This window comes from Miniopterus natalensis, chromosome 15 (genome assembly GCF_054644295.1).
Source record: "Miniopterus natalensis isolate mMinNat1 chromosome 15, mMinNat1.hap1, whole genome shotgun sequence".
NCBI lineage: Eukaryota > Metazoa > Chordata > Mammalia > Chiroptera > Miniopteridae > Miniopterus > Miniopterus natalensis.
This window is the reverse complement of record NC_142095.1, coordinates 16,159,216-16,180,537: the sequence shown is the minus strand read 5'-3', so window position 1 is coordinate 16,180,537 and position 21,322 is coordinate 16,159,216. Positions and strand designations below refer to the sequence as shown.

The 21,322-nt window shown below is 41.2% G+C and overlaps 3 protein-coding genes across 3 annotated transcripts in view; 2 read left to right on the top strand and 1 right to left on the bottom strand.

The window, feature by feature from the left end:
- LOC107526362 (ubiquitin-conjugating enzyme E2 E1) overlaps positions 1-1,857 on the top strand; it is a 59,892-nt gene extending 58,035 nt beyond the window's left edge. Inside the window, exon 6 of the mRNA XM_087824920.1 lies at positions 1,063-1,857. Coding sequence (XP_087681046.1) covers positions 1,063-1,160 — 98 coding nt within the window. The 3' untranslated portion in view covers positions 1,161-1,857. The remainder of the gene's footprint in view (positions 1-1,062) is intronic.
- On the bottom strand, positions 1,563-12,129 carry NKIRAS1 (NFKB inhibitor interacting Ras like 1). Its single transcript, XM_016198786.2, has 4 exons — positions 12,031-12,129; positions 9,609-9,719; positions 5,759-6,000; positions 1,563-3,750 (listed from the first exon to the last, which is right to left on the bottom strand). The coding sequence occupies exons 2-4, from the start codon at positions 9,700-9,702 to the stop codon at positions 3,508-3,510; spliced, it is 579 nt and encodes a 192-aa protein (XP_016054272.1). The 5' UTR covers positions 9,703-9,719; positions 12,031-12,129; the 3' UTR covers positions 1,563-3,507.
- Positions 12,130-12,334: 205 nt separating this feature from the next.
- On the top strand, positions 12,335-18,358 carry RPL15 (ribosomal protein L15). Its single transcript, XM_016198875.2, has 4 exons — positions 12,335-12,392; positions 13,064-13,245; positions 13,655-13,791; positions 14,671-18,358. The coding sequence occupies exons 2-4, from the start codon at positions 13,074-13,076 to the stop codon at positions 14,974-14,976; spliced, it is 615 nt and encodes a 204-aa protein (XP_016054361.1). The 5' UTR covers positions 12,335-12,392; positions 13,064-13,073; the 3' UTR covers positions 14,977-18,358.
- Positions 18,359-21,322: the final 2,964 nt, after the last annotated feature.

Sequence of the window (21,322 nt, the reverse complement as noted above, 5' to 3'; positions counted from 1 at the left end):
GCTTTCAAAGTACAAAATTTTCAAAGCAATTTTTACTCAAGAGACGTTCAGTTTATTAGTTGGAAAATGCAGCAACTTCACCCTTAATTGACATATGTTCTAGGAACAAGGTATTTTAAACTAAAGACTTAGAGTCTGCCACAGGTTTTCACATTTTCAGTCATTCTCCCTCATTTCTTTCCCTTCTGTACAGGGTGGGGCAAAAGTAGATTTAGAGTTGTGAGTATGGAAAATAACACAATAATAAACTGTTTCACATACAACTGTAAACCTACTTTTGCCCCACCCTGTATATTTCTCATATGGTTCTCTTAAACCACAGACTTCTAAATGTTGAGCCATCTGCCTGTCACCTCACCTGTGTCTGCAGGTTTCCCGAGCACTTGCCCTATAGCTGGTTACTGAGGCGGTGGTCAAATTTGAAAGTGATGTTTCTTTGCTGAATACTTACTGATTACCAGATTGCAATGTGGGGAAGGGGGGGACTTAATTTCCTGTACTAAAAATTTTTTGTAAATAAAGCAAATATTAATTGTAAAGATTATATTTAGGATTCGAACACTATACTTTTATACTTACGTCAGGTTTTGACCTGGTCTGACTTGGACGTCCAGGTTCTTTCTAGGCAGACAGTGTAGAGGTAAATAGTTTTACATCGCAGTAGCCAAGAGGCCTCTGCAGCATCGTAACTGCTGCCAGTGAGTGAGTGAAAGGGCACACGAACACAGCTGGATGTTCACTGTAGTCCAGAGCCTTGAACATTCCAGTTTCTAACCCGTAACAGCAAAAACCCCTCTATTTGGGTGGTGGTTGGGAGAGGAACGGAATGAACAGAGGAGACAAAGCCAGAGCAGTACTCAACGCCTGAGCATTCTATTTTGATAAGAATTTTCTACCCTGTATGCTATGTTTTTTAAACTACCCAGAATGGTATAGTGTTTCAGAGGTGGATTTGATCGCATGTACTTAGCACATTTCTTGCCAGGCTGTCACCAGCTTAATTGCTAAAACCCTAAATGCTCTTTTCCTTTCTCCAAAGTAACCTGCACCCTTCTCTTCCAGCCGACCCCTTGGTGGGAAGCATTGCCACTCAGTACATGACCAACAGAGCAGAACATGACAGGATGGCCCGACAGTGGACCAAGAGATACGCTACATAAATTGGGTTTCACAAGTCCTACGTTATTTGTCTGTCACAGAGAGAGCTGCTTATGGTTTTGAAGGGGTGGGGGAGGGTGGGTGTTGGTAAAGAGTAGGGTATTTCTATAACAGATATTATTCAGTCTTATTTCCTAAGATTTTGTTGTAACTTAAGGTATCTTGCTACAGTAGACAGAATTGGTAATAGCAACACTTAAATTGTCATTCGTTCTGCAATATAAGCTAAAATGTAGTACAGAGAAGAATAGACATTTGGATTCAGTTGCTTGTAGTCTGTAAATTTAAGCCAGCTTAATTTTGTACAGGTTACACACATGGCCATTTATGTGAAATCCTTCCAAGACTACATACTTTTTTGTTTAAAAAAATTGGAACTTGTTTTCCCTTCTTGGAAGGGAACATTGATATTTAAAAGTTTTTAGAGATTGTCATCTCATATATATTAAATGAACACGTGACTATAAGACACTTATAGGAAATGAGTAGTTATGTATTTTATTTTATATGCCAATCTACTTTATCGTGAAAAGATTAGAGGTTTGAATCAGGACTCATGAAAACCTGTAGTAAAATACCTTAAGCTGTTAACTGTAAGGCGTGGAATAGGAGTTGCTCAGTGGATTGGTTATATGTTGCAGACTACTTAAGTCTGCATTTGTTACTGTGCTAATAAACATTATTAAAACAACCACCTAACACTGCTGTATTCATTTACTTACTTTTGTGTTTGTAGTTTGAAGATTCTTTTAAACTGGATCTTGGCTACTAAAGCAACGTAGAAGTAACTGCAGACTGAATGAATTGGTATCATTTATCAGGCACCTGTGTTAGGATTGGTATATAACTCTAATTTGTACAACGGCCTCCTCACAGGATAGATTTTGAGATGTCTTAGAAACAAAGGGTTAGGTAATCTAACCCATCATCTTTCAAAGATGAACCTTTTTAAAAACATTTCTAAGTTGCAGGTGCTATGGTGGCAAGTACATGAGAAATGGGTTCTCTCATGGATGAAGTAGTACAACCACATTAGAGAGCAATTTGACAGCACCTAAGTGTTCACATCTGTAGGATGCGGCAATTTTATTTCTTTGTATCTACACCAGAGAAATTCACCCAGGTGCATGGGGTGAAAGTACATACACATTCATTAAGCATTTAAAAGGACTATGATAAACTATCTTCATGCCAATATAGATCTAAGTTCAGTAGAAAAAAAGCAAAACTGCAGGATGATCCTAGTATATTACTTATTTAAAAATAAATGTAAAAGTATTTATCCACCTAAGTAAAATACACAGGAAAAAAGCTGGAAGGTCAAACAGTAAGTGGAAGAGAAGGTAGGGAATGACTTAACCATACCTCAGTGATCATTTCTGACCAAAAAATATATTTGTGATGAGAAATTTTAAAGAATTAGGCAGTGGCAGCACTAGCCTAACCTAAAGGTATTCCATTGAAGATGTTAAAATTTACTAGATGTTTCCACATTTCTTCGCTGAATGGCTTATTTCATATTTTACATTTAAATCAAATAGTTAACTGCTTTCACATCGAAACCACTAAGTAGCTTTTAAAATTAGTAAAAATATTGTCAATTTGCTAAATACAGTAAGCCCCATTGCTCAGATCTTGCCAAAATCTTCAGAGAATCTTCACCCAAACTCAGATATCCAACCTGAAGACTACCTGTAGTCCAATATTTTTATGATACATTTTATTCCACATGGCTACATGTCCAGAAAACTATTCCAGGAGGTGTAGTACTCCTTGTGGAAAATAGAAGTTTTACTGGCCTTATCTGCACAGCAGTTTCTAAAGAAACAGTTTGAACATACCACCTACTACCTCAAGCCGTGCTAAATGTGTAATGTGAACAAAGCTAAACCATAGGTTTTGTTCTTTTTAGCAAGCTCTCCACCAGATAAAATTCAGCTTACACCCAAACTGTTTACTGTTTGATCGAATTTGGAGACACACACAAAAATTCCATTTCATAATCCTAGGCATTAAATGACTAGTGAATTTTTTAAAAACAAAGTTATGTTTGAGCTAAGACTGCATAAAGTTATACAGAATGATAGCTTCTAAAACATTAAAGGGAGGAGGCACTACCTGTGTGCCAATATCAGGAACAAGTTTCAAGCAACCAGAATGCAAATATGTTATTTCATATCAGGCAATAATAAGAAGCTTGGCCCAAACAATTTAATAGTAACCTAAAGTGTGTTAAGTACTTCCTTAGGGATTTCCGAAGGACCAAAGGTAGCTACAAATGGCCTATTTTAAATATGTTCACAGACACTTAAAGGCAATCACTATTCAGCAAACAACTGGCATTGATTTTTAGTTCTCAGAGCTAGAATTCCCTTTGTTTTTCCTCCCAGGCAAAGGAAAGCTGGATTTGCTCTGGGGCTGGGAAAGTTTGCTGGCTAAGAGTGTGAACGGTTCAATCAGAGTTTTCCGATCTGTAACTGTTACCTCCCACAGTCGCACCTTCTCACTCTTTGCCCATTCCTGTGCCACTTCAGCGTCCACTTGTCTCTGCTCAGAAAGGTCGATTTTGTTTCCTAATACGACAATTGCTACCTGAAAAAAAAATGGGTAAAAAGATCACACTTTGCCAACATCATCAGCTCCTGGCCAAATGCAGAAATAAAGAAAATTGTCCTATTTAACAAACTTCTTCAACACAACTGATTCTCAGATGTGACCTGAATAAAAAAGTAGGACATGAACCTCACTCTTGTCTGTAGTGCATTTCTGTTAAAAATGCAGATACCCTACAGGCTGCTATGAAACATTTTAATTTAGCAGCAGGTGAAGTTACTCAGGTATGAATGGAAGCTAGACTCAGGGAAATGAACATCTAGGATACAGATAATGTTCTGTCTGAAATGTACCTGCATTTCAGTTTCACTATACCTGCTGTGTGCTGTTTCCCTAAACATACTTCCAAATACACCAAGAGGAGTACGAAAGCTGTGAGTTCTGCACCCCTAGAACCTGTTATATGAGAATAGGAAATTCTGTTCTATTCGCATTATTCCTAATCATAGAAAACTACCTGATGCAAGCACTAAATATCTGTTGAATGTATGGACCAATAGGAACATTTTACATTTAAATAATGCAAGGCAATCAATTATATACTTACATGCTTACAGCCAGGCACCTGTTTCAGGTGACCAAAACACAGCAGTCACGCCCTAGCCAATTTGGCTCAGTGGCAACAGCACTGGCCTGGACTGAAAGGCCCCAAGTTCCACAGGCTCGATCCCTGGCCCCTGTCAGGGCCTGTGCGGGAGGCAACCAATTGATGTGTGTCTCCCTCTCCCTTCCACTAGCTCTGAAAAGCAATGGTAAAAATATCCTCGGGTAAGGATTAAAAAAAAACCTGCCCAGCCAGGCATGGCTCAGCCGTTGCGCGTTGACCTAGGATCCAGGTGATCAGGGTTCGATTCCCGGCCAGGGCACATGCCCGAGTTGCGGGCTGCAGCTGGTCAATGACTCTCTCATCATTGATGTTTCTATCTCTTGCTCCCTCTCCTTCCCTCTCTCTGAAATCAATAAAGATATATTTAAAAAAAAAAAAAAAAGATACTTTCTTAAAAAACAAAACAAAAAAACCCCAACAGATTAGTGTTTGTCAGGGACTAAAGGGGTAACAATGGGAGAGAAATGGGTGTGGCTATACAAGGGTAACATGAGGGGTCCTTGCAGTGATGGAAATGTTCTGTATCTTGACTGTATAAATGTCAGTATCTTGGTTGTGATATTGTACTATAGTTTTTCATGATGTTAACATTGGGGAAAACTAGTTCAAGATCTCTGTTTCTTAAAACTGCATGTGACTCTACAGTGATCACAAAATTTAACATAAAAGTAAAATATAAAAATCTAGGTTAGGAACACCTAGCCTGTGCTGTTAACCAGTGCATTATAGGATGTACTCCTAGATGGTGAGGGATCAGCCATGTGAAGGTCTGGAAAAAGATCTGTGATAAGAGAGTTCCAGGCATAGGAATCTGCAATTGATAAGAACTTAATAGGGGAACAAAATTATCATGTTGGAAAAACAGAAAGTAGACCAGTGTCAATGGAGTACAGTGACGAACAGAATGACAAAGATAAGATGAAAAGGATAGGCATGGGCCAAGTCATGTAAGACTTCATAGATCATGGTAAAGCTCTTGTTTTTAAGTGTTAAATGGGTAGAATCTAATAGTTACTACGTTTTTTCTTTTTTTTTCGTTTTTTAGTAAGGCTAAAGACAATCCTATTTAGCCTAGAAGATAGTGAAGAGCCCTAGGAAACAGTGATGCCACACAGTATGGACTGAACTATGTAGTACTTGTGATATGGAGTCATTAAAATTCAACTTATACATGGTAACAAGCAAAGGCAGAAAGTCAAATGCTGGTCCCAACTGAACTCAGTCAGTCCTGTATTTCCTGGGCTAAGGAAAAAAAATGAAGATTATAGATACTGTAAATACAATCTGATGGCTTAAAAATATTTTAACTGCCCCAAATGCCATGCTACAACTTAAATAGTAATATAATTCACAGTTGGCATTTTTAACTTACCCACTTACCTCTTTCTTGTCTTTGAACTTATCAATTTCTTTCTTGAGAAGCTCCACCCTTTGAAATGATTCAAGATTATTCACACTGTACACCAGAACAAAGCCATCAGCAAATGAAAAATAGTGCTTTGGTAGTTCCACACCTTCCTGTAGGCCTCTGGTGTCATAAAAATGTAACTGTTCCTTTACTCCCCGATCTGTTTCCACTGAGGCCATATACACATCTTCCATTGTTTCACAATCTTCCATTCCTGAGATGAAAAAGAAATTACTCTTATGTGTACAAATATCGAATCACTGTCCTTTAGAAGGTGTTGGCTTTTTAGGTTCCCTGTTTACTACATGTCAGAATCATATTTCTATTTACTAACTTTGTTCATTTACTATAACTACCTTTCATTTCAAAGTGCTTTTTAAAAACATATCTTCTGTATAGAAATAAAAGTATAAATAAAAATTTAGTAATGACTTAATACTACATATTTTTTAAATAAGAGTCAAAGAACTGAATACCTAAATTGGAAGATTAAAGGCTGATTTTAAAAGTAGCTTCAACAACTAAGTGGCCCCATTTTCTTCTCCATCAGAGCCAAGGACAGGACCTGGAGTAAATCTGCTGGTTCTTTCCTGTACAACTTACTCTTATTTCCAGGGTCTGTTTATGGGACTCAAAAATTTATATGCCCAGTCTGAGCCTGAGTACCAGGCTTTAATCCCCATGCACCTACTGGGCACTTTTACGTGAATGTCCTGCAAGTGTTTCAAACTAACAGAACTTGTTATCTTTCCTCCCCATACTTGTTCCTCCTCCTGCTTTCTCCCCTTGATCACCACCCCCCTGGGCAGGTTTTAGAGTTCTCTTCAAACAAGAAAAGTGTGTGTGGAAGTTACCTCAGCCACTTCACTGCTGAAACCTGCTCAATACACTGCCTCCTTCCCACCAGTGTGTTATTAGCACCTGAACTGCAGCAGTTCGCTAAACACTTGGTCAGCACCTTGTATCATCCTTTCTAGACTGCTCAAATGCCAACAACATGGATCCTCTCCTGATTATCCGCTTCCCTCCTTTCTGCTCCTATGGTACAGGAAATACCATTTAATGCTTAAATCTTCCTATATTGGTCCCCTCCAAAGCTGGAGTATAAACTCCTGGAGAGCCAGAACTGTGGCTAATCTATCATGATAGCTCTGAGGAATAACAAATTGACTTACATACATAGTAAGTCCTAAGTAAATGTTTGCTAAATGAGTGAATTCATAATGCCCAACTTCAGTCCCTTTCTTGCCTGAGTGATCCTTGTAAAATGCATTCCTGATCAGGGCACATTCCCAGGTTGCGAGTTTGATCTCCAATCGGGGTGTGTATCGGGGGTGTATGGCAGGTGAACGATTGATGTTTCTCACATCAATGTTTCTCCCTCACCCCTTTCTCCTTCCTTCCTGTCTCTCTAAAATCAATAAACATATCCTCAGGTGAGGATTAAAAAAGCCAAAGGTAAAATCCTAAATGTGGTAACATTTAGGTTTCCCCAACAAATGCCCTACCCAGGTCACCTATGAAGCTCAGTCATAAATTCTATCCAGCCCGGCCGTGCGTGGCTCAGCAGTTGAGCGTCGACCTAGGATCCAGGTGATCAGGGTTCGATTCTGAGTCAAGGCACATGCCTGGGTTGCAGGCTCCATCCCCAATCGGGGGCGTGCAGGAGGCAGTCGATCAATGACTCATCTTTGATGTTTCTCTCTCCTTCTTCCTCTCTCTGAGATCAAAGATATATTTAAAAAAAAAAATTTTATCCACATGCTTACAGTTTCAATGAACTTTTTTTAAAAAAAATATATCTTTATTGATTTCAGAGAGAGGAAAGGAGAGGGAGAGAGAGATAGAAACATCAATGATGACAGAGTGACTGATCAAGCCCGAAACCGGGGTATGTGCCCTGATCAGGAATCGAACCCTGATCCCCTGGATCCCATGTCAGTGCTCAACAGCTGAGCCATGCCCAGCTGGGCTCAATGAACTCTTTAGTTCTCCATCTTAATTGTGAACAGACAATGTAGGATTACCAGATACCTGAGGGAAAGGGGGGCCAAAAGTCAGAACACACCTTAGAGAAAAAAGACTGCAAAAACCGAAAGCTCACAACAAGAAAACTACCCAATATACTCAAAGAGAGATGATAGTGCATCCATGAAATAAGAACAGGATACTAATAAGTGAAAACAACATAAAGGCTGGAAGATAAAGATAAGGAAAAACTTAAAAAGTGGAACGAAATACTGAGAGATGGAAAACAGGAGACAAGAAAAAAATTAGGTTACTAGTCTAGAAGGTCCAGCACCCAAAAAGAGTTCCAGAAAGAGAAGAAAACACAGAAGGGAAGGCATCAACAAGATAACTTGGATTGAAGAATATGCATTTCCATATTGAAAGGGCCAGACTTCGTTTATGTATTTCAGCTAAACATTCAACAGATTGAATACAAAAGCAAGTAGACATATAATCCAGCTGCTTTCTATTAAGCTGGACATTAGATGGTCAAAAATGTAAATCAATGCTCTTCTCACTAAATTTTTTTGAAGATATATTTTTCATAAAAATTATAGCATTTGATATGTATTATTTTAAGTACTATTTTTAAAATTTGTTTTAATTTCTAATACAGTAAAAATACAGCCTACATAAACAAAAGCTGTTTGGAGTTTTAAGAGGGTAAAAGGATTCTTTCCCTCCCTGCTCCTCTCCCCAGCATAATTTATTTTTTGCACAGACATAAATTAGAATCTGGAGGTAAAAAATTAAGAACCAATAGTGCAGCATTTGTGACAGGAGGGATTCAGAAACCAAAATGTTTGAGAACCGCTGGCACAGACACCATAATAAAAACCAAATATGGATTTGACCAAAATTGTTAAATATTTTGGGACAGTGAGAGAGAAGCAGAGCTCATCAAAATAGTTAATAAAAGTAAGATAGAAATACGCTCTAAGCTACTTACCAGAGATATTTCGAAAATCTATGATGCTACTTCTCTCTCCAACACAAACCTCATTTTGTTCTAACTTATATTTGTCTTCCTTACTAACCATGACCTCCTTAAAGCCAAAGATGCTGCCTTCTTCACCTCTGCTCTCACAAGGCCTCATCACAGCCTGTTTCCTATAGGCTGTTGTAATGATTTAACTCAATGAATGAAGAAAAGAATGAGATAATCCAAATCACAGAATTAGGTCATACTGCAGAAAACAGCTGCTTTTTCCATTATGAAAACCTATACAGCAGCATTGGAAAGTCATGTTTGAAATAATGAGATCTTTCAGTGTATTTTTTTTTTTAAATCTTCACCCGAGGATATGTTTATTGATTTTAGAGAGAGAGGAGGGGAAGAGGGGAAGGGAGAGAGAAACATCAATGATGAGAGTGAGTCACTAATGGGCTGCCTCCTGCATGCCCCCTACTGGGCATTGAGCCCGAAACCCAAGCATGTGATCTGACCAGAAATGGAACCGTGACCTCCTGGTTCATAGGTCGATGCTCAACCACTGAGCCAGGCAACCTGGGTTCTTGTTTTAAGTCCGTGATTCTATGACTCCGAGACCACTATTCATTATGTAAATATATAGGAAACTACATATATATAAAAGATATAACAGCAAGCACTCTTGAATTTCACTATCATAAAAAATGTCTGTCTTCTCTCCCCCATTTTTTCCTCCCTCAATCTGTAGATTTCTATGATCCTTTTGGTCCCTCTGGATTACACTTTTGTGTACTGTCCCCCATCTTTAGGTAAGTATGACCAACAAAAGACCCGTAGCAGTTCCCAGAACCTATAGAGAAACTACAGAAAAATGATCTTACCAATAGTATGATTCCCATAAAGGAGCTGCTCCAAAATTGCTGTTTTCCCCACAGATAACAAGCCACACACCACAACCTTGCAGCCTTTTCCCATCTTGTCTCAGGGTATCACTGCAAAGAGAACAGATCTTTAAAACTGTATACAGTTGAAATGAATAATTTCTTTTTCTATGTTTAAATTTAATAAATAATACATACATGGGGGATTTCAAATATAAAAAAAGATATATAGAATAAGGTATACCCTTCCAAACCCCATTCCTAGTCTCCTATTTGCTCCCTTAGAGCAATCAGTGTTCAGTTTCTTATATATTTTTGCAAAAGTAATCTAGATAAATGTAAGAATAGATGTATCAAATACAGATAAGAATACACATTTGCTGGTTTTTAAAAATAATAAACACCTTTTATACAGGCTATTTCAATACTAATTAAGTCTACAGAAATCTGATCAAGTCTTGAAATCCAATAAATCTAGGAGCTTTTTTCGTAACTAATTTTTAAGTTGATAATTTTGTATGGCCCGCAAGTGATGTTATAAATATCCAAAAGGCCCTTGGCAGAAAAAAGGTTCCCCACCCCTGATCTATGGTATGCTATTTCTTATATCAGCAACTATGGCCCATTTAAAAAGGTTTTCTACACATTCCTCTGAGTTTATGATTGATTTAATGTCATCTCATTTATCATAGGATTCTACTCACTCTGTGTATAGTGGTCTCCTGTAAGGTATGATACCATTGAATCCTCCTCTCAAAGCATTTTTCATGATAATAGTTTAAAATTTCTTAATTTTTTATTGATGGATTGAGAGAGAAACACGGATTTGTTGTTCCACCTATTTATGCATTCATCGGTTGCTTCTTGCATGTGCCCTAACGGAGATCAGGAGATAGCACCTGCAACCTCGGTGCACGGGCATGATGCTCTAACCAACTGAGCTATCCCGCCAGGGTGACAACAGTTAAAATTTAAAGGAAGTTGCCACCTAACCACAGGAGAAGAAAATAAAAAGAAACAAGCCTTCCAGAGGATAAGAAAAGCGATGTCAGCAGAGAACAGTTCTGTTGTCAGAAAGGCTGCTACTGGGATATAAATTCTGATTTTTCTATTGTTACTTTCTCTTGTTATTCCCCCTTCCATTTAACAAGAAAACGAAAAGCCAATTAAAGCCAAATAAACTTTTGATTTTTATATCGCTTACATCTTCTTGCCCTCAACAAACAAATTTCTTTTTCAGTTCCTAAAAAGAAAAACAGGTAAGCCACCTAGTTATCCTTCTGCTCAAAATCCTCCAATCTTATGCAGTCTGCACACCCGAAGTCCTCATAACCTTCACCTGTCCCTGTCACCTACTGGTCTCCCCTGGGGCCGAGCCCAGCCACAGGCCCCCTGGCAGTACCGGTATGAATCCCAGGCGTACCCCAGCCTTGGCACTTTGTCCCTCTGACTGAAAGCAGTGCTCACATCCTTCAGGTCTTTTCTCAAACGTTAGTTCTCAAAAAAAAAAAAAAAAAAAGACGCCCTGAAACGTTCCAGCCAAAATTTCGGCCGGTGCCCCATTCCCCATCCCCCGCTTCCCTTAACGTCTGTCCTTAGCATCCAGTATCATCTCCTACTAGGTTAACGGCCCGTTTCCAAGAAAGCTGCAAGTCCTGCCCTGACCATTGCCTGGCACGTAGTAGGCACCTCACAGATACTCGTTAACTGAACCAATGCACCGCGTGAGGACTCTTGCAATGGTAAAGCTGCGGTTATAAAGAGGAGGAGGGAAGGAAAATAGGAAACGGGCGAAATAGCCTAAACCGCTAACGATTTAGGAGGTAAATACGATTCTCTTAAACCCTGGCCACACTTAAACTTAGAATTTGTAGAATTAAACCACACCACTGTTATCAAAAATGAAAATATTCTGCAGACGCTGAAAAGCTAGCAAACCATTTTTTCAATCAAGAACGCAGCGCAAGATGCGAGCGTTTTCTCGACATTTCTATCCTAAGCACTCGCACCTGCCACCCAGACCTCGGCAAAGAAATATTCCGCTTTTCTAAAAAACTGGTTCTGACTTAGCAATACCGGGGAACGGAATCCGTGCTGGGGGAAGGCACGGAGCCCGTCTCCCTCTGCCCCGCACCCTTTTTAGGGCAAAATCCCTCGGAGCTGGGCCTGCGGGGGCTACAGCCCGAGCCGGCCCGCGGGTGTGGGGGAGGGTGCGGTGCGCGGGGCACCCCCCTCCTGCCCCCCGCCCCACGGCCGCCCCATTCGGGGCAGCGCCGCAGGGGTCTGTCAGAGCCGCCTCGCGGCCCCGGGTGTCTGCGTCCGTCCCGGGGTAGGAAGGGGACAGCGTCTCCCGCAGCGGCACCTCCAGAGAGGAGCGCGCGCTGCGTGGAGCGACGCACCCCCATACCAAAATGACACATACCTGTGCCCTCCGCAGACCCCGAATAGAGCGGTGCGTTGGCTGCGAGGCTCCAAAGCAGGTTTCAGCTACTGGAGCCCCGCCCCCAACTTGCCTCCAACCCTCTCGGCGGGTGTAGGACGCGCTCGGGCTGAAGCCTCGCCGGGGACAGTCGCCGAGAGAAGCGGGGGGCGGGACAATAGGGAAAGCTGCGCCCAATCCCGACGGAACTCCGCCCACCGGGCTCTCTGCCGGAACTACATGTCCCATGAGGCTCTGGGCGGCCGCAGCTTTCTACCGGAAAGAGTTTCGCTGAAGTGGGGGGAGGAGCCCAAAAGGGATTGTGGGAGAAAGGCTCTTCCTTTCCGTCTGGCCGCAGCCATCAGGTAAGCCGTGTTGGGATTATTGGCTATTCCATCCGCCGCCGATCTCCCTTCGCTTGGGCCATCCAGGCTCGGGGACGCTGCGTCCTTGGAGGTCTCCCTGCCTCCTGTGCGGCGCGAGTTTGATCAGGATGCGGGGCAGCGGGGTTATGGAGAGGCGGCCCCCGGGGCGGGTTGTGGGGGGGATGATGTGATGGCGGCGCGAATTCGAGCTGGGCCCTGAGCACGAAGGAAAAGGAGGCGTGGGGCGGAGGACTAGGAGGCAGGGCCAGGGCTTGCTAAAGCGAGCCTGGCCGGTTGGTTTGCGTAAGTGCTTTTTCTCAGAGAGTTTACATCGGCGGCGGCGACGTCTTCCCTGTGTTGTCGGCGAGGTCTCTTTGCTGACGGGGCCGGGCCTTTGGGGACGCCTCCTGCCGCAGCGATCCGCCCCCTCGGGGCCCAAATCTAGCGCCATTCATTCGTCGAGCAGTGTGCGGAGGGCCTTCCTACGGTGCTGCGCGCTGCTGTCCGCGGGCGCCGAGGGGGGTTAGGCTAGCTGTGCGCTGCAGTTTGTGCAGAGCCATTTTCATCCTCAGTGGTTTCCTTGTGGTCGGTGGGGAACTAAGATGGACGGACGGAGTTTTTCCATTTCTTTTAAATGGAGGCTGTTTTTAATACTCGGTTTTGTCTCAAAGGTAAGCCAAGATGGGTGCTTACAAGTACATCCAGGAGCTGTGGAGGAAGAAGCAGTCGGATGTAATGCGCTTCCTCCTCAGGGTGCGCTGCTGGCAGTACCGCCAGCTCTCTGCGCTGCACAGGGCCCCCCGCCCCACCCGGCCCGACAAGGCGCGCAGGCTGGGGTACAAGGCCAAGCAAGGTGAGTGGTGTCTGCCTGGGTGCTGGGATGTAATTGTGTTCCCGGGAAAATACAGAAACCGGTGGTTAGGAAGAGCTGCTATTGCCCCAATGTCTTCCTTTCACATAGGGCTTTGAGCTATCAACACGGTGAACTGTTGGACCAGTTAAATGACCACACACCGTTATGTAGCATGTGGGTCAGATTATAGTTTGAGTCTGGACTAAAGCATACTAACAGTATACAGTGGAAATGAATAGTTAATGCTCACCAAAGTAGCAAACTGGTATTAGATTTTACCTTCGTCTGATATATAGTATTGACTTATGGTCTGCATGTATTCGTTGTAGGAGCAAAAGTGACATGTCATTGAGTCTTTGAGTTTTGCCTTTTGTGGCTTTTATAAGACCGTCATAATTTTTGTGTATAGGTTATGTCATATATCGGATTCGTGTGCGCCGTGGTGGCCGCAAGCGCCCTGTTCCTAAGGGTGCGACCTATGGCAAGCCTGTCCATCATGGTGTTAACCAGCTGAAGTTTGCTCGAAGTCTTCAGTCTGTTGCTGAGGTAAGTGGTTTTTGAGAAGCAGTTGTATTGGTTACCTCCTGGAGATGATGTAGAAGGATTTGTGCATCTTTTCTGATGGCTAACTTATGCCTAGGTGAGCCCTTTGTGTTTTAGGTGGGGTTTGTGAGTTTTACTTATTAATCTTGGTAAAGAGTTTTTGTCAAAGACAAAACTTTGTTACTAATTTGTCTTTGCTCATATATATCAAAAAGTGTTTTATGATTAGGGAACACTGGAACCTTAGCTTTTGAAGGGCAGTAAACTTTTTGTCTTGAAGAGGACGTCTCCCCAGGTATATAGAAGCTGTGCATTTTCAAAAGGTGACGGTTGCCCTGGTCAGTGTGGCTCAGTGGTTAGTCAGCCTACACAGTCAAGGGTGGGAGGTTTGATTGCCAGTCAAGAGCATGTACTTGGGTTATAGGTTGATCCCTGCCAGGTGTGGGAGGCAACCAATCGATGCCTCCCCTCCCCTTTCCACTGTAAAAAGCAATGGAAAAAAATATCCTCAGTGAGGATTAACGAAATAAAAGGCAAAGAAGCTATGCAAAAGAGACCTTTGTGGCCTGCAATTTTTAAAATATGCTGAATGTTAAGATTTTTTATAAAAGTTTGCTGGCCCCGCTCTATTGTATTAGAAACAAAGACAAGGTTCCAGAATCCTAAATTTTGTTAGCCAGATAGCCTTAACATTCATGCCTTAAAGGCATTCTCAAACCCCATTCATTAGGTAGGGGGTAATAATAGGGAATAGTAAGTTTACCTTTTCATATTCAATGGTCACACCTTAGTCATTTGTCAAGTGGTGAACTAAAGAGAATTCTTGGTTCCTAATTTGCTACTGTGGGAAATGTGGGAGGCTCACCTTTTTTCCTCTTCCAGGAGCGAGCTGGACGCCACTGTGGGGCTCTGAGAGTCCTGAATTCTTACTGGGTTGGTGAAGATTCCACATACAAATTCTTCGAGGTTATCCTCATTGATCCATTCCATAAGGCTATCAGAAGGAATCCTGACACCCAATGGATCACCAAGCCAGTCCACAAGCACAGGGAGATGCGAGGGCTGACATCTGCAGGCCGCAAGAGCCGTGGCCTTGGAAAGGGCCACAAGTTCCACCACACTATTGGTGGTTCTCGCCGTGCAGCTTGGAGAAGGCGCAATACTCTCCAGCTCCACCGTTACCGCTAATATAAGTAATGTTTGTAAAATTCTTACCTAATAAACAATTTAGGACAGTCATGTCTGCTTAAAAGTGTTCTTTAATTTGTTAAAGCTAGTTGTCTGCAGATTGTTTCATGAATGCATTGTCAGATTATGAAATTTAAAGTGCAATAATGTTTGAAGACTACAAGTGATGGTGTATCCTGTTTCTCATAAGATAAACGCTTTTGTCTTTGCTTTATCTCAGCGATTTTCAACCTTTTTTATCTCAGCACACAAATTACTAAAATTCTTCGGCACACCAAAAAATATATTTGTTGCCAGTCTCACCAAAAAAAAGTATGATTTTGATTCATTCACACTGGATGGCTATTGTGTTGGATGTTGTCATTTTTATGTTGGACAATCTAAGGGGAAAAGAGGTTAGTGCCCATGACTAAATAGTTAGATATTGCATGTTTTAAAAATTATTGTGGCACACCAGTATGCCACAGCATACTGGTTGAAAATCGCTGCTTTATCTTAGGGTGTTTTCTATGTCAGTGTTAAAATGCTGTTTGGTATAATAGGTGTAAAATTCTGTGAAAGGAGTGCAGAATTAGCCAGTAGATTTGTTGGTGCATGTGACGAAACCACAGCTTTATTGGGGTAATGCAATGCTCTGCTGGTTTACTCTCAAGGGCCTGTTTTTTGTTTTTAATTTGGCAAGGATAAACATTTTTAAATTGAATTTTGCTTGGAAATGCAAGATACCCTGATCCATTTTCATGATCCTTTGCAGAAAAATGAAAATTAACTAGAGGTTTCACATTTTAAGATTAACCCAATATAACTGCTTCTGAAGGGAGAAAAGTTTAAAAGAATAACACCTTTTTTAAGGAGAATTGAATGATCTGTTGCAAGAGGATTCTTTTAAAATTAAACATCCTGGTTTACTTAAAACTGGCTTGGTCTCCACAGTACCGATTCACGTAAACTGTGAAGACTCCTGGTTCAATCCCATGACTCCTAGGATCTGTAGAATAGTGAATTTCATGCAAAGTAGTAATGGAATTACACTGGTGTGTATTGAAATTAGACCTGAAGTAAAAGGGAATTTAAGGTGTGTTGTGCTAATTAGTACCATTATGAATTCTCTAGCCACTGTAGGGGGGGATATGGTTGGCTTCATTTAGGAGTACTTCGTTGTTAGTCCATTCAGTCTTACAAATCATTTTGGGTCAACCCACTATCCATTATTCCCATAAGGCTTCTGAGAAAAGTCATGTAGTGGGTGTCAATACAAGTTCATGGTTTCTAGTCTTAACCTTATTCATTGTCTACAGTTCTCTTTTTCATCCCTGCTCAAACTACCCTCAAAATCCTTAACCATTCCACAAACTTTCCAGACCTTCAGTTGTGCCCACCTTGATGTTAAAGCATACCACCACATTCTGTGTGCCTCTTCTAGTAGACTAGGCCTCTTTCCCAGGGAGAATTTGAGCATGTAGGAAATTGGCCCCAATTTCCAATTCTGGGTTTGCTGACTTAATATAGGTAGTTTGGCTCCAAAATCTGATTGCTGGTTTTCTTTTTTTAACCAGTTTTTCTTTTCTCCAGGGGTCTTAAAAGGCTCAGTTAAATGACTTCCAGAAAACATAGCAGACTCATAAAACCTCTCAAGACCTTAAATTCCTTTCCACTCAAAAATCTCAAACCATCTATTTTGTGTGTAGAGGTTGTTCAACTAAAGGAATAAATGTCTGTTAAACAAATGGACCTTCTGTTATCTTTTGTCATCTAAATACTGATGTGCTTTAGAGCAAACCAAATACCCTAACCTGCAGAAAGGTATCAAAACGCAGAACCTGGCGGGCTTGGCTCAGTGGTTGAGCATCAACTTATGATCCAGTAGATTGCAGTTCAGTTCCCAGTCAGGGCACATGCCTGGTTTGCTGGCTCGATCCCCTGTCGGAGAGCTTGCAGGAAGCAGCCCGTCAATGACTGATCATTGATGTTTCTCCCCCTCAAGTCAATATTAAGACATTTAAAAAAAAAACACATGATGGCAGAAAGTCAAGAATTTGTGGGAAAATGAAGTTGTACTTCTTTAGGAGTTTTGTCTCTTGGTTCTTTGGTCCTTGCATGAATTAGAAAAAAATCATTTAAGTCTTTTTCAAACTATGAAGGATCCTTATTAGGGAAGGGCAGGGAGGGCTCAGACCTACCTCCAAGAAGGGCTTGCTCCTGACCTTGTGACCCTACAGTTTTGTCTCTGTACAGCAGGCAGCTGTTAGGTCTTAACATGTCTCTCCTGTACTTGATACTGAAAGTCCTTATAAAAAACTTTCATGATCTTCCTACTTCCACCATGTGACTTAATGGCCTGCTCTCCTCATTCCATCTCATCCCAGCCTTCCTCAGACAAGCCAAGGGCTATTTCTAACGCCTTTATGATGGGAAAACCTAAGTATTAAATGTCACTTTAGAAGCTTTCCCTGACCGCCCCACAAGTTGTGCTGTTTGCTTTAATATTTCTAGATTGGCACATGATTCAAATATACATGAACTGATTATTATAATTTTCTTTAGAAATTGCCTGGCCGGGTGGCTCAGTCATTGAGGGTCGACCCATGGATCAGGTAGTCATGGTTTAATTCTTGGTCAGGGCACGTGCCAGGGTTGCGGACTTGGTTCACCAGTAGGGGGCGTGCAAGAGGCAGTCGGTAGGTTCTCATGTTTCTATCTCCCTCTCTGAAATCAATAAAAAACACAACACATTAAAAAAAGCAGTTGGTTTCCCCACAAGATGTAGGTAATAATTTTTACTGCTGATGAGCAAACAGACAAAGATAAAGCAACTTGATCAGGTCACACAGATAGTGGCATTCTGGGTTCATACCTCCTCTATAACCTTAAATTCTGATTAGGTAGTACATGGACATGGCTAAAAACTCAAATGTTACAATAGGGTCTACAGTAAAAGTCTCCCTGCCCTCCAGTTCCATTTCTGGAGGCAATTTTAAAAATTTTTCATCAGGAGATACTTTCATAAATGTATAAACAAATATTTTTTTTCTTTTTTACTGAAACGGTAGGATATCTCACACATTGTTGATTTCTTTCATTTAGTTACATATTTCTGATCTTTATATCGGTTCATAAAGAGCTTCCTTATTCTTACGACTGTAAGGTATTCCATCAATATGGATGTTAACTTGTTTCATGTAGCCTCCGCTGATGAACATTTAAGATTTTTTTTCAGGCCCTGGCTGGGTAGCTGAGTTGGTTGGAGCATCATCCCAATATACCAAGGTTGCAGGTTCAATCTCTAGTCAGGGCACAGAAGCTGCCAATGAATAAGTGGGACAACAAATTAATGTTTCTCTCCTTGCCCTAAAAATCAACCAATAAAATTTTGTTTAAAGTTTTTTTTTCTAATCTGTTGCTTTATTTTAAAAAATTGCATATATCTTGGCTTATCTGTAGGATAAGTTCCTAGAAATAGAGTGACAGTGTTAAAATGACCTATATTGGCAGAGAAAGTCTGCTCTGCTAGCCTGATCAGGAAAATTACAGTATTGGTTTTATTTTTGCACTTCTGCGTGTGGCAGACGCAAAGCCATGTGTACACCATAGGTGTTTTTTTTTCCTGGATGTACAGTTAAACTATGTTTTCTTGGTACCTTATACATTTAGGTAGGGGTCTTATGACTAATTCTTGCCAATAGAGTGGGAGCAGAAGTGATGTCACTTCCCTCCAAGACAGTCAAGAGCTGGTATGCCTGTGCTCCAAATAGCATCCTGAGAAAATGGAAGAAAGCTGCTCAACCCCTATCAGATTGCCCAAGTCAGAAATAGACTTTATTGTGTTAAGCTACTGTGTTAGTTGTGTTTGTTCTTATGGCAGCACAGCCTGCTTTGACCCTAATTGAATAAGTAAAGCTGAGCATCAGTTACATATTTAAGAGTCTTACGTTTGCTTTACAGTGACCTTTTATGTTCCTCTGTTTATTTTTCTGTCAGAATCTATCACTACCTGGGGATGGGGTGCATGCAGGGTGGAGGGGATTAATGGGGAGAAGAAAAAATGGGAGGGGGACATCTGTAATACTTTCAATAATAAAGATAAATTTTTTAAAAAATTAAAAAAGAAGAATCCATACACTCTTAAGTACCATGCTACATTAAATGAATTGGAGGGTGGCTGCCAGCTCATTGCTGCTATGCTTCATCATTTCTCTGCTCTCAAGATTCTTAAAGGTGAATTTATGTAGAATAAGTTCTTGAAATTTCAACTTCATTATTTGCTTTCCATTCTAAGCTCTGATTCCATTTCCACTAAAATTTCTAAGGAAAATGAGAAGATATATTGTATCAGGCACACTAGATCCTACAGTAACAACCCCCAAATTCAGTGGCATAAAATAATAAAGGTTTGTTTCTTGCACATACTAATGTTCACTGGGAGTTGGTCATGGTCGCCTCTCCGGAAACCACGATACCGTAATAACCACTGTCTGGAACGTGGCTCGTGGCAAAGGGCGAGCAGCACGGCCCAGCATGCCCTGGCTGGCAGAGCCGCTGCTCAGAAGGTCCAGGCAAGTCCCAGGGCTGTACGAGTTCAAAGGGTAGGAAAGTACATTTTATCGTGTGCCTGGAAGGAGAGGAAGAACCAAGTATTTGTGAACCCCTCTAATGGCTACCACGTACACTAAGCCATTTGATTTTCCTTTGTCCTTGCACACACTTGAGGGATCGTAGAGAGCAGTTGCTGGACAAAAGGCAGCAGGAACCAGTGCAGTCCACACCGGAGGAGAGGAAAACTTTATTACTGAACATTGCTTAGGATTGTTAGCATATGATGATAATAACACCAGACTTTTAGTCAGCTTTTGTTATTTTTAAAATCTCTACAGACAATGCGACCCTCCTATTGAGTTGATTCATTTGGCAAAATAGGGTAATTCACAACTCTGCAGCCAATTTTCCTGCCTCTTCATTATGTGACATGGCTTCTTTCCGGTAAACCACATAAATATTTACTGAAAAGTACTTTAGAATTGCACTATCCACTATGGTAACCACTACACACCTGTGACTAAATTTTAAGTTTAATTAAAGTCAGTTCATCAGTCACACTAGCCACATTTCAAGTGCCAAATGGCCGCATTGGCTACCATATTGGACAGCACAGAAAATATTTCAACCATCAGAAAGTACAGCGCAGCTCTAGACCCTTGACATTCTTTTCTCCGATTTTTGTGATATATCCCAGTAGATAAAGATGAATCATCTGAAGTCTGCATTTTCCACACAAAGTGTGTTTGATGTGTAACTTTCGTATCAGAATAGTATTTGTTGCTACAGATTTTTAAGGTGTATAATTACTAACTACTTCCTTTGTCTGGGTGATATTGGGTTTTTAGAAGTTTTTGACAAAAATTTTATCCCAACAGTACTAACTATAAAAGAAACGATGCAACACCTTTTCTAAGAATAAAGGTTTTGGTCTAAAAAGACCGTTAGTTTACCACTGGCTACAATTTGGCCTGCATCTTTTGCCAAAGTGCTAGATACTCAAAGTAAGTTTTATAAATATTCGTCATTTGGAGATAAAAACCAATTCTTTGGATTTGTCCTGGAAGGATCAAGCTGACCTGACATGCCAGTAGGGAGGTGACATGCAGCCACAAGCTACATCTGGACAGTTACCCAGCAACCCTCTCCCTACAGCTCCATCATCACCCTCCAGGTCAGCCTTGGGAGTGTTGGCTGGTCATTTAGCTTGTTCATAGATTTTTAGCTATTGTTACTAAGGCTGCAGTGAACATCATCACTATGTGTAGTTTTCAACTTATTTTTATACAGGAAAAATAAAACAGAGGCTCTTAAGAAGACACATTGATCAAGTTTCCTTTTAAAATCTGCTGCAAAGGTGTCATAGTTGGCCTCTTCCTTTAAAACTCAATCAGCCTGGCCGGCGTGGCTCAGCAGTTGAGCATCGCCTGTGATCCAGGAGATCAAGGTTCGATTCTCGGTCAGGGCACATGCCCGGGTTGGGGCTTGACCCCCCATGGGGGGGCGTGCAGGAGGCAGCCGATCAATGATTCTCTCATGATTGATGTTTATCTCTCTCCCTCTCCCTTCCTCTCTCTGAAATCAATAAAGATATGTATTTTTTAAAGTTTTTTTAAAAAGTCAATCAGAGCATTCAAATTTATTAAAGCAGCTGGAACACACAGTTCAAAACTCACTCAAATCCTGGTAAAGGGCATCTCACTGCCCCGCCTCCTCCCAAAATTGATTATGTCATCTAATTTAATTGGCATGCTATGAACATCTGAACTCGTTTGCTTGCAGTTCTCACTGTCACTTAACAAGAGGTTCATTA

What these genes read in the sequence shown, in the direction of transcription:
- NKIRAS1 (XM_016198786.2), bottom strand. Translation starts at nt 9,702, where the DNA reads ATGGGAAAAGGCTGCAAGGTTGTGGTGTGTGGCTTGTTATCTGTGGGG. An exon ending in TTATGGGAATCATACTATTG is followed by an intron (nt 6,001 to 9,608) that starts GTAAGATCATTT and finishes TTTTCATCTCAG; the next exon opens with GAATGGAAGATTGTGAAACA. An exon ending in AGTTCAAAGACAAGAAAGAG is followed by an intron (nt 3,751 to 5,758) that starts GTAAGTGGGTAA and finishes TTTTTTTTTCAG; the next exon opens with GTAGCAATTGTCGTATTAGG.
- RPL15 (XM_016198875.2), top strand. Translation starts at nt 13,074, where the DNA reads ATGGGTGCTTACAAGTACATCCAGGAGCTGTGGAGGAAGAAGCAGTCG. An exon ending in GGGGTACAAGGCCAAGCAAG is followed by an intron (nt 13,246 to 13,654) that starts GTGAGTGGTGTC and finishes TTTTGTGTATAG; the next exon opens with GTTATGTCATATATCGGATT. An exon ending in GTCTTCAGTCTGTTGCTGAG is followed by an intron (nt 13,792 to 14,670) that starts GTAAGTGGTTTT and finishes TTCCTCTTCCAG; the next exon opens with GAGCGAGCTGGACGCCACTG.